General features: G+C 30.8%; 1 protein-coding gene across 1 annotated transcript; it reads right to left on the bottom strand.

Annotated features, from left to right (window-relative positions):
* Positions 1 to 1,383: 1,383 nt before the first annotated feature.
* Positions 1,384 to 6,813, bottom strand: LOC134680652 (multiple epidermal growth factor-like domains protein 10). Its single transcript, XM_063539778.1, has 6 exons — positions 6,649 to 6,813; positions 5,793 to 5,866; positions 5,205 to 5,369; positions 3,861 to 3,989; positions 3,591 to 3,692; positions 1,384 to 2,609 (listed from the first exon to the last, which is right to left on the bottom strand). Exons 1-6 carry the CDS (start codon positions 6,768 to 6,770, stop codon positions 2,263 to 2,265), a joined length of 939 nt encoding a protein of 312 aa, XP_063395848.1. The 5' UTR covers positions 6,771 to 6,813; the 3' UTR covers positions 1,384 to 2,262.
* Positions 6,814 to 12,998: the final 6,185 nt, after the last annotated feature.

The following is a 12,998-nucleotide window of genomic DNA, read 5'->3' as shown; positions in this document are numbered from 1 at the left end:
ACAAAATGTACATATACTTAAGAAAATCTCAGAATTTAGACAGAAATACTTTAAGATCAAAGGATAGTTTTAGTCACTACGGCAATATTTGATTTTGGTTTGTTTTATGATTTCTTGATCAATGGACTTTGTTCTTTCGGTGAATATATATTTCTCACAGTCTGGGTTAAAAACATTTCGAATCAACGAAAGATAAATCAATGGTTGTTATTGTCTTGTAAATGAATGTATCAAAATTGAATTTTAAAAAAAATATTATGAAAAGGTTTGCATTAAGTGACACGTAATATCCTTTTATTTAACTCCAGCGATTACTGGTATTAGACAGAAATTTAGATGTGTATGTGTTAACTTCTACATTTTGTTTTTCACATTAGTAAAGGAAGAACTATCCATCAATTTATTTTTCTAAAATGGAACGAATCCAAACCAGGAATAAAACATAGGCGAAAAAGACAGATTTTAGAAGGGAAGGCACATAACACACATTTTTATCTAAGTTGAATATTTTGATCCTGTTTAGTGTTTAGAATAATTCATTGATTTCCTAAACTTTTAGCTGTTTATAATTACTGAAATCAAATATGTAGCATGAAGCATTTTTATACAAAAAAAAGTTTGAAATGAAATGCAGACGTCATGAAGGGACTATTAACAACATAAACAGTCCAAACGTTTAACGTTTATTTAATTGTGGTTTACAAATAACGTTTTTAATAATATATTTAGAACACGTATCCTTCTTTTTAACATTTTAATGTCTGTAAATTACTGAAATCCACTAGATTTTTTCTTCGGAACTTTCAGTACAATATCACAAAGTTTTGTATTTCATATTATGTTTTGATTTTTGCAGGGTATTACAACACTCAATACTGTAAAAAGGGAATTAAAATGATCCGTGTTGCTCAGTTAATCGGTACAATCCGTACTTGTTATTTATTAAACTTTGCAGTGATAGATATATATTATTTGAATTGAGGAATATACAACCCTCAGTTATTGATTTGATTACATGTCCTGGTTTGTTAACATCCAATGATCCTTATAATGCTGCCTGCCTCTTAACGATTGTTTAAAGTTGCATTTTGACTTTGAGAATAGCAAAAGAGATATCAATAAGCAAAATGCGTATAATATCAATTCAGATTTGTACCGATCAATGCTATTTTGAAAATTGTTCGGTATATCTCGCCATTTCCACTACATTATATATTTCAAATGTATTGTTAGGATGTAATTTCTATACTTCTCAGCAAGTGTTGTCATTTGCATCTTTATTATCAACAATTTGGCTCTTGGTACATTTGCGTCTGTTGTTGTATGATATTTACTTCTCAGGAAATATATTATCTTGTTTTGATATATACATAATAGACTACAAACAATACACATATACATTTATTGTATGCAACACAACTCATGAACAATCGCATGGTCCACAGATCTGTTGTTTAAATTGCATTATAGGAGAAAATCAATGGACTGATATTATTAATGCATTATTTTAACACACTCAGTTCATGCATGTACTACACTATAGAACAAAATGAAATTATTTTCTATCACACTTAGATAGCAACAAAAAACGTTTACATCATTCGGAATATGTCAAACATAGCTTTTCTACCTTGTTCTGCATTGTGTTTTTTTGTCCTTCAAATATAAACCCTGACAAGATTATAAGACGCCTTATTAACAAATTAATCGTTACAAATGTTAACAAATGTCTATGAACAAAATGACAGTATAATCCAAATAAAGTTTGTGATATAATAATAAACATTTGTTAAATGATTATAATACAATTTGTGAACATGATGATAGTCTGTATTTGAAAATATTATAATACAATGTAGATATAGGAGCAAATTACGTATGAATCAAACCTTTTAAAAAGATTCAAATACGAAAAAAAACCAAAATGCTGAAAGAAATACATACTCAATGGTAGAAGAATTGTAATCAATAAAACACTTCTAACTTATCCTCAACATTTTTGTTTATTACTTGTTGGAATGGTCATTATATCATTATTGAATCAATCTGTTAGTTTGATAGACAATATACACTATATTAAAAGCAAATGTTATCAATTAAAGAATTTAACAATTGATATTAGGTTTAAAGTCCGTTTGTTTGATTAAAAGTTCTTTGAATTTTTATAATGAGAGTGATTTGATTGCCATTTATACTACTTATTGCTGGAGACCAAGAGATACAGATATTCCAATTGATGACGGCTGCATATGTATGTAGACATTAATAACGATTTGGTTCTAGTGTGGTTATGTCTCCAATTTCGCAATAAACATCTTCTTCCCTTGGAGGTGGAAACATGGAAAATTCTGAATCTATGATAAACGATCCAGTTTGAGCGTCTTGTGTCTGGACTGACGATCGCCTTCGTTTTGCTAACCGGCGTTTCAACTTTGGTTTTGAAGTATCCTTCTTTGGTTTTTGTACTTGACGACATACAGTTTCCTTTACTTTCACGATCATTGTAACAACACATACCAGACCAATAAGAGCAGCAGCCATCATGATGTAAACCATCACTGTACTTGATTTATCAGTGTCTTTTTCTGAACTCAGGTCTTCCAACTCATCTGAAACATAACTAATTTTATTCAGCTTCCAACGATCAATAAATTTACAAAAGAGATGTCTTTAAGCCAAACCGTTTCACTTGCATGTGATTGTTTATCAGCGTTAGAGTAAAATCAATTTAAACGACAATCTCCTTCAATTAAAGAAGTATGTCTAGTAAGGCATTGTTTGTCCCAAAAATATTGCAGTTTTACCCAATTGTTGAAATGTAAACTTTAGTTAAATATTTGAAAGAAGAAAGCTTCTGCTACTTGAATATGGTCTGCTTTTGGCAATACAATACACATATATTTCGGATACTAGCATTATGACGTCATGGTAAATTACTGAAATCTTCACAATTTAAACATTTTTAATCATCAGACAGAAGTTCTAACGTTTACAAGGTCATTTCATTTTTTTATTGATCGATAACATAATTCTTACTAGATTTCCTGACATTGTCAAAAGCTATCGTTTTGAATAGTGACAAATGAAGCAATCGGAATGAAAACCACAAGTCATCAACATAAAACTAACAACTTCAATCGCTGATAGATTCAATCAGGCATTATACAAAACATAGGTCAAAATATATTAAACTACACTTTAAAACGTGCTTTGCTTGATTCAAGACGGTGAGATCGTAAATATGGTTGTAATGCTTTTTGAGTATGCAGATTTTATATTGTCTTTCCTATTATAATCTTATGATCTAGACACCATATAAACTGAATGTCATAAGGCACCTGATTGCATCGTAAATATTTTATTGGTGGATGTAACTGTGCTCCTATGTACATCCCCAGTTTTACTTGCTGATTTTTGTTTATTACCAATGCATCAAAAACTATTCACTACCATAGACACTTTGCCTGTTACCACTCATATTTCCCTCCTAAGTAATATTTACATTTTCAAATGTTTTAAATTAAAACCTCTAGAAATATTCCCAAAGTTAGAATTTGAAGATTTTGGAATGCATAAATATATCAATATACCTTTAGGTGAATTGCAATTTCCGGTTACAGCGTCACAAGTCTCACCATATGGGCAGTTACAAATTCCACTGCAATTGATTCCAAATGTTCCCATGGGACATTCTGCAAGATATATTGACGTATATCGTTGTTTTGAATTGATACACAGTTTGTTTGATTAATTCAAAAGTCTATTAACGAACTATTCTTTTAAAATTAGTAAGTCAATAAGCATGTATTTTAATTAATAAATAATGTCATAAAATGGAAGCAGAGCAAATGATTATTTACCCTTTGTGCAGTGATTCCCATACCATCCAGCAGTACATAAGCAGTCTCCAGTTACAGGATCACACTCAGCACCGTGTGCGCAGAAACATTCCTCTTTGCAGTTCACACCGTATGTTCCAGATGGACATGCTTCAATTGGAATAATGTATTGCGAATATGGATATATTTACATAAACAAGTATAACAAAAACGAATCTGCCACGTTATTATTGATATAACGTTGATTCACCTCAGATGAGCAGACAGTACAAGACAAAAAATAAATCGAAATTGATACAAATAATAACAAAAATGACAAAATACAAATGTTTCGAGTTTGTGATGGATAACAACACAGAGATGTCATTATAAATTCAAGAAACTACAGGGGTATATACCACGTTTTAATCCCAATTTGTATCCCGCAAAATCAAATCATCTTAAGAACTGCATTGTGTAGTATGAAGTTAGATTTATAACTATTAAAGTTTCCTAGTGCGACTTAATCAAACCAATCATTGATGTTTATAAAATGTCAACGTCTAGATGCATACTGTAATATTGTTATATTTTAAAATAAACATTAAAATCATGAAAAACATGATACGTAATAGTTAACATGTATAAGTCAATTAGTTACGAAATGGTAGATGCATTTGGTCGATAGAGTACGAAATGGAAATTATCGTGGGTACAAAAATGTAAGTGTTGGGTACGAAATTACAAATGTGGGTATGGAATGGCAGAGGTACGAAATGTTCAAGGTACGAAATGACTTGCTTCTAGTAAGAAGACATAACGAGTTAAGTTGTCAAAATACAAATTATTAAAAAACAAGCCATATAAGCATTAACTATAACAAACATGTCGTTAAAGATGTTGATGTGGTGATAATGCATGATGATGTCTGATTAGGTGATTCATGACATCAGGTTTAATCCATCATTTCTACATTAGAAAATCCCTTTACCAAGTAAGTAATATGACAGTTGTTATCCATTTGTTACATGTGTCTGATCTTTGGATTTTGTCAATTGCTAAGTGAGCCTTCGTTTAAAATTTTCCTCCAATTTTTGTTATTTTTGTTATTTTACTGGATTGGAACATAAATGTCTCATTACAGAACATAAACAAGGCTATTTCCATTCTCAACTGCCTCGTTGATATAGCCATGCATGGCAAAAAGTAAAAACACAAAAATACCGAACTCCGAGGAAAATTCAAAAAGGAAAATCGAAAATCAAAAGGCAAAATCAAAAGTCCAAACACATCAAACGAATGGGTAACAACTGTCATATTCCTGACTTGGTACAGGCATTTTCTAATGTAATACATATAAATCTAGGATGACAATTAGAAACTTACCATTTGAGCAGTTTAAGCCGGTAAATCCTGTATCACAAACACAGCCATGAACTGGGTCACATTTCGGATTATTTGTACAGTTACATTTCTGTTTGCACTGGACCCCGTGGTATTTAGAAATACATGTCTGCAAGCAATCCTTACCAAATTTTCCTGCTGGACATGCTGGAAAGTATATGATTAGAGTATAGTCATGTCAAATTTGAAATATAAAAAGGAGACCGTGAATAACAACAAACACATTTACACACAAAAACAATAACAAACACTTATATAAAATTTGGTTTAAATACATCAACATGCAAATAACACTATTTTTAAAAATTGTGATTAATGAAAATGTTCCTTTTTTAAAATCGAAGTTAATGATTAACAGCAATAGTTATAAAATGAAATTCTTTTAAATTTATAAGATAATGCTCCCGTCAGACTGGAAAAAAGATTGTCAGATTTTTCTTTTATTTTCTTTAGATAATACGGTATCTACAAATTAATTAGTTCAACATAAAAGATTAAAAATTGGGAACAAGCAATAGAAGAATAAACATCACGGTTTACTATCATGATTATTTTACCAAACAAACATACCTTGACATTTTCCATTCTGGTAAGAGAAATCAGGACAACAGTCAAATATGAGCTTTACTTGCGTTCCATTAAGGCTGATTGAAATACAAAATTAGCATAATGAGAAAGTAGTTACAAAACACATTTAATTCTATAATTAACATAATCTGACTGTTGCGATAATTACCCGACACCTCTTTTCGAAAACTAAACTTGTTGTTAGGAAAACTTGTTAAACTGCTAGTTAATAAGTTACTAGTTGTGTACAAGAGTTTGCCCGAAAATGAACCGTTTTTAAAAGATCTCGGGTAACATGTTCAACCTGTATATATTTCAAGGTCAAACATGTAGAATATTTTGCCTCTCTACCTACTGTCTGGTTCCTCTATACAATAGGGTGCAGGATATTTTTTTTAATTTTGGTTTAACCAGAAAATAACAGACTGCGCTAGTAATAAAGTATGATTAATTTCAAGTTTCTCATAAATGAAGTCCGCGCCAAGAATATACCAATGTTATGCATGTGTTAGATATGAAGAATTGCATGCCAAAATTATGACGTATATACGCTAACTTAAATATAAAACACCTGTTTTGTATATATATATGGTAAGATTTTATGTGTCGTTTATTTACCATTTCCATGTTTTCATTCAGTTTTAAATTTTGACTGTTGTTTTTTCGACGTGATTTGATTTTACAATAACTTTGTCAGTCTTCCTTATATTGAATCGCTATCACACACATGAGATGTTTTGCTAGCTTTAAATCCAGCTTTGTACCAAGTCAGGAAAATGAGGTGCAGAGGAGATAAATTTGTTATTGATTGAACACGTATTTAAATAGTACCTACTTGTTTTCTCTATATAGTACCTACTTGACTATTCTTGGACACACATTTGGATCTGCTCTCTTCATTGTTGTGCACCTGATCGTCTCAACAAAGAAATAAGTAAAAAGCCCTATGCATTTGGCAAAAGATCTGGTACGTTTCTTCATTGCTGTTGTTTGCTTATCATAATATCAATTCAATAGTAACACTCTCAACTATAAGTAAGGCTCAATGACGGTATATATGACGATTAACTTCAACTATTATTTCCTCGTTGTATTTTTGCATTGTTAAAAAAATACGTACAATCATGTTTGTTTCCGTTTCATTTGATGAATTTATTTCGTTTTTTACTAAATATTTTTTTTTAAACTTAATAAAACACATATCTGAACAGATCAATGGAAATGGTGTATTTAGCTACGCTTTGACCATTCTGTCATCTTAGCAAAACGAAATGTAAACTTTTTTCTATTTCTATTTTTAGATTAAAGGTACATCTTATACTTATTGAATTCAGATTTAAAAATAAAGAAAATAGATTCCTAGTTTAGGGTAAGATGCATTATTATAATATTTTCGTTAGGTTGCAGTCGACGTTTCTCGGTACATTTTTTATCATATGGCCCGAGAACACAGTTATTTGGTAGTGCATTTCTTTTAGACAATAAATTCAAATTAAAACAATCGCACCTGCTCTTTCTCAAAAAGATTTTTACAGTGTAGTGTACTACCAGTGAGACAAATAATATCAAAATTATAGAAACTTCTCCCAGCTCTAACTCAAAATATTGACAATTCTGTGTTAAGGGGTGTAAAATTCAGCTTGACAGCTTCAGACGTGATAAAATTTGACCTTTTGGAACTGGACCAAATCTAGCATTTTATATCACTACCTAACATAAAGATTCAGCACCCAAATTTTTTAAACATGTAATTACATCCCCCTACTTAATATTTCATGCATTTAATATCAAGAAATAACTTGGGAAAGTGTATCAAATAAAACATGCAAGTAATACACAGTTTACACTAGGGACTATATTCGTAGACAACGAAAACCCAAGGAAGATAACTGTGTCCTTGGACCTAATAGGACAGAAAGACGTGACCAATCTTAATAAAACTTTGCATTACCTAAGCTTAGGCAATTGTGAGAAAGCTTGCTAAGTTTCATGGCCATATGGTATATATTAGAGAAACTAGGGTCATTTTAATATAGACATTTGGAAGTTTATTTTTGACGTGTAAATTAAATATCTTCAACTGTCAAGATTTTTGGCTAAAAATTTGAAATTTTGCAAAAATGTGCTTATAAGTGCTCTTGAATATCAAATATTAAGTATTAAAAGCATCTGAACACTCATTTTATTTACCAGATGTATTGTAATTATTCCAAAGTTAAATTTATATGAGCCTATGCCTGAAAATAGAGATTTTCCAATTTAGGGACGCCTTATATAAATATGCATTTTTCTAAGCCAATTTGAAGTTTTTGAAATTGTTAAGGCCTAAATTATTCTTTCATATATATTAAATGTACTTTAAATGTATAGAAAAGTTACAAAAAACATACCACATGAGAATAAAATGGTATTTGGCCATGTAGAACTGAGAATTATTTAGAGTCGATTTAGGCGGTCGCCCATATTGACATATAAAAATGCACACAGAAGCTATTAGAAATGAAAATGTGTTACTTATTGCTCATTTCTATGCTAAGGTATTTTGATACAAAAAGTGTAATTGTAAAAGGACTCTTGCATTTAAATTTTTTGAAAGACAATATGGTCTGATAGCCAGTTTTTTAACTTTTCAATGGAAAACTTGCATTTAGTTTTAGTCTCAATAGGCATAATTAGGACCACTTACTATCATACAGAGAAAAAAATGGTAGCCTATGAAAGGAGTAAGGTGTAATGAATATAGTAAAGTGCTTTTTTTACAAATTTAGTTAAATATTTGTGATGGACTACAGATTTGATGTGCAAAGCTCTTAACATTTTACATACATCTATTAGGCCGTTCGACCATGGCCGTGAATACAAAATATCTGCACTTTTTTCTGTGATAATCTACTTTTCTCTATATCCAGAGTTCACAAATGGTTAATTAAATTTGATTTAATCATAGAAACACAAATATCAGGAACAGAAAAGCTGTCAGATAGAAAGTCAGCATGCCTCTTAGGCATACAATGTAAACTGCTTTAAAATGCTTATTATAGCCGTAAAATGTCAAAATGGCACATTTTAACAGAATTTCTGTAAACCAAAGATGTAAATTCTTTACTTTGATTGAGTTTGACACATTGAAACCAGCAAATCATTCAGGAAAGTTGCCAAAGTACAGAATCTAGATTTCAGGAATCCATCTCTTAGGCCCGAGAACACAGTTATTTCGTAATACATTTCTTTTCGACAATAAATTCAAATTAAAAAAATCGCACCTGCTCTTTCTCAAAAAGTTTTTTACAGTGTAGTGTACTACCAGTGAGACAAATAATATCAAAATTATAGAAACTTCTCGCAGCTCTAACGCAAAATATTGACAATTCTGTGTAAGGGGGTGTAACATTCAGTTTGACAGCTTCAGACGTGATAAAATTTGACCTTTTGGAACTGGACCAAATCACTACTTAACATAAAGATTCAGCACCCAAATTTTTTAAACATGTAATAACATCCCCCTACTTAATATTTCATGCATTTAATATCAAGAAATAACTTGGGAAAGTTTATCAAATAAAACATGCAAGTTATACATTGTTTACACTAGGAACTATATTCGTAGACAACGAAAACCAAAGGAAGATAACTGTGTCCTTGGACTTTATTCGAAGCAAAATGTGAAGAAAGCTAGAAATGCGAATCCAGTAAACCTTATTAATGGACATCTTTAACCTACATTATTGTTCATCGGTTTTGATAATGATAACTATATCTCAGCAGTAATCAAGGTCAATCTCTACATTCAATAAGTTGAAAAAACTCTTAAACAGTTAAATGGATGATAAGTGAAAGATAAATCCAAATATTTAAATTTAACATATCATAATTAGTTTTAGAGGAAGCAGTGATAGCAGTGATAGTGGTAGAAGTAGAACATATTGTTGCAGAAACGCCGAAAGAGGAAGATTTCAATCATGAAATATTTTTGCCAGGATACATAGCTACTTATAAAATGCATTGTATTGTAACCCCGTCCCACCTTGTATATATGTGATTGTCCCAAGTAAGAAGTCTGCAATTCCGGGGTTATCGTTTGATAATGTGTTACAGATTTGTTTTTCGGGGTTTGTTTTGTAGATGCACTTCTCCGTTAGTTTTCTCGTTTCAATTGTTTTACATTTGATATTTGAGGCCTTCAATAGCTGACTATGCGATATGGACTTTGCTCATCGTTGAAGGCCGTATGATGACTTAGTTGGTACTTATTGTGTCATTTATTCTTTTGGGAGGAATTTTCTCCTTGGCAATCATACTACATCTTCTTTTGTGTACTGTACTTCGCCACTGGACTTGGAATCACAATATTTGCCTTTAGTATTACTGGTTATATTAGTACTCTATACCATGACCATATAATATGATGATCTGTGTGTGATAAAGGACGTACTAACATGATACATTACCCATATCCTTTTATGTAATATATAGTGATCAAAGTCCATGCTGTTCAAGTGAACTGATGTTGTTTTTCTTTTACACATGTTTGACTGATTTAGTTGTTTGTACGAATGTTATTCCTGTCATTTATGGTATATAGATCTAGTTGAAACAATAAGCCATAATGATGATAATAGAAAAATGTCGTTAATAGCATCATTAGGTCATTTTTTAACAAAAGCCCAAATACGTCATTGTTATTACATACACTCTATTGCATTATTAGACATCACATAACTGTCTTTTTTGTAGCTATAGTGGACAAAAGAAATAAGATTAAGATGGAATGATAGGTGGACAAGTTCTATGCGTGCATAAATAGCATATTTTGCAAAAATTGACACTTAACACTGAGTTTACTGATACTTCAGTAATATAATACAAACGGCATTAAAAAGAATACACAAAGCTATATCCATTTTAGTTTGAGATAGAATTCAGTCTGAATAGTCGTTACTGATTTTCTTTAGTATCATATATTTTCCTAACGATTGAGATTTAATGAAACAGTTTTACTCTCTGCATAGCATGACATCTCGATTTACTCTTGATGAATATGCATGAAATGTATATAAAATGTATACCACTAGCTATATATATAGTCGAACAAGAACAAATAAATTAACAGTAAAATATAAAAAAAAGATTTTGTGATTTTGTGAGTTCATTGATATACATTGAAGGATTAAAGTATTTAATTTTATGAGTTCATTGATATACAACGATGGTTTTGAGTATACCATTGTGTGAGTTCATCGATATACAATGAAGACCTTAATAATATCGATCATTTTGTGATTTCTTTGATATACAATGAAGGTTTTGAGTATATCATTTTTGAATTCATTGATATACAATGAAGGCTTTATGTATATCCTTTTGTGAGTTCATTGATATAAAATGAAGGCTTTATGTATATCCTTTTGTGAGTTCATTGATATACAACGAAGGCTTTGCGCAGATCATTTTGTCTGATTTGGATTCTTTAAACCTGAAATAGATATATTCCCAATTCATCAAGACAAATTTTACCTAGATAGCTAGCTTAACGGGAAATTTAACTGTACTCTTTTTCCTATGAGCGTCGTTTATACAATTCAAGGAAATGCAGTTACACATTTCACTTATTGTTTTAAGTCTCCACAACTAACACATTCTGACAAACAATGCAGATTCATAGACAATAATGCAAAGAAACATGTCTTAAAAATAATGTAATCCTTAATCGACAGCAAATCTTTTAAGCTGCTCGTAAATATTGTAACACATCTTAGTTTGACAATATCATGTCTCTGAAAACAACTGAAATCAATGAGTGCTTGTATTATCTCAGTTGTTCGAATTAACTTGATATTATAGATTCGGCGAAAAAACATAACCTCTGTTTCATAAAGTAAAACATGTTATAAATAATGTCGGTTTCGATTCACAGACTACTGAGCTGATGGTACCGATCGGTACAACACTCGACTAGTACCGGTTGTAAACCAGTGATAGAATTAAAAAAAATAACAACATTTCTAAAGCGATTATCTGCATTTACATTCATCGAAGGCACATGTTCCAAAAATGATATCCTACTATGTTTAACTATAAAAGACATATTATAAGTATATGATATCATAAGTTCATCTAAATTAAACGTTTACCATTTGTATCGCTCTGGAATTTGGACTGAGCCTTGATTATAAGTGTAGGTAAACAGTCTGTAAGAGAGACGTTTTTTTATTCTGGGTGTTATGCAAACACAGCGGGACTTACACATTTTATTTAATTAGGTCACGAAGAAAATGATGAACGACCGGTTAAACCCTGCCCAGTCAAGTGAACAAGTGAGATAAATCTAGTAATACATGAACTGACATTTAATAAAATAAAAAAGTAGATAGGAGTATGAAAAGGGTACAGAGTAGCTTTTCTGGATAGATAACACTTAAAGACGGTACTAATAATTGATTATATTACAAATGTATATTTTATATTGTTAAGTATTAGTACATTTCCAAATAATACCAATGCACTAACTAAATGTGTGTTTTTCATTGTATCTACATGTAGGTGTGTGTTTTGGCAAATTAATGGAGTAAAACAATTCAAATATGTATTAGGAAATGTACATGTTATGTGCATGTGACAACGACAGACGAAATGAAGAACACATACAACATGACAAATTATGAAAATAAAAATGTAAAAAAAAAACAAGTAAAAATAGTTCATACCATTTTATTTTGAATCTATAAATTCATATTCTAGTATACAAATATAATTATTAACTGCCTTATCATCAGGTATTTAGGCAAATTTACATCCAATCTTTGGTTCAATGTTTCTTAAATGATTGCATGCATTTGCCATTTGAAGGGACCACTTTTTTTCAGTTAGTCAGCTTCTCATGACAGAAGTCCTTGCTGTCAAATGGTGTTTGAATTATTTTCTATTGAAGTATTATTTTTAAATGAAAAAAGTAAAAGAAGATGTGGTATGATTGCCAATGAGACAACATTCAACATGAGACTAGATCACATAGAAACATATAGGTAATCATACGACCTTCCATAATGATCAAAGCCCACACCGCATAGAAGTTATAAAAGCCCCGGAAATGGCAAATGTAAGGACAGTGTGCACATTTGTTTAAAATCAATTTTCTGCGAGAACCAATTTCTCTTCGTCCTAGTTTGATAACCTCGTCAAAGGGTTTTGTTCGGTTTGTTTGCCTTAATA

The sequence above is a fragment of the Mytilus trossulus genome, chromosome 8 (assembly GCF_036588685.1).
Source record: "Mytilus trossulus isolate FHL-02 chromosome 8, PNRI_Mtr1.1.1.hap1, whole genome shotgun sequence".
Taxonomy (NCBI): domain Eukaryota; kingdom Metazoa; phylum Mollusca; class Bivalvia; order Mytilida; family Mytilidae; genus Mytilus; species Mytilus trossulus.
This window is presented reverse-complemented; position numbering and strand designations above follow the sequence as displayed.

Bases quoted from the DNA above. Each gene is read 5' to 3' on its own strand.
- LOC134680652 (XM_063539778.1), bottom strand. From the start codon at position 6,770: ATGAAGAAACGTACCAGATCTTTTGCCAAATGCATAGGGCTTTTTACT. The intron at 3,693-3,860 runs GTAAATAATCAT...TATATCTTGCAG, and splicing joins TGGGAATCACTGCACAAAGG to AATGTCCCATGGGAACATTT. The intron at 2,610-3,590 runs GTATATTGATAT...GTTATGTTTCAG, and splicing joins AAATTGCAATTCACCTAAAG to ATGAGTTGGAAGACCTGAGT.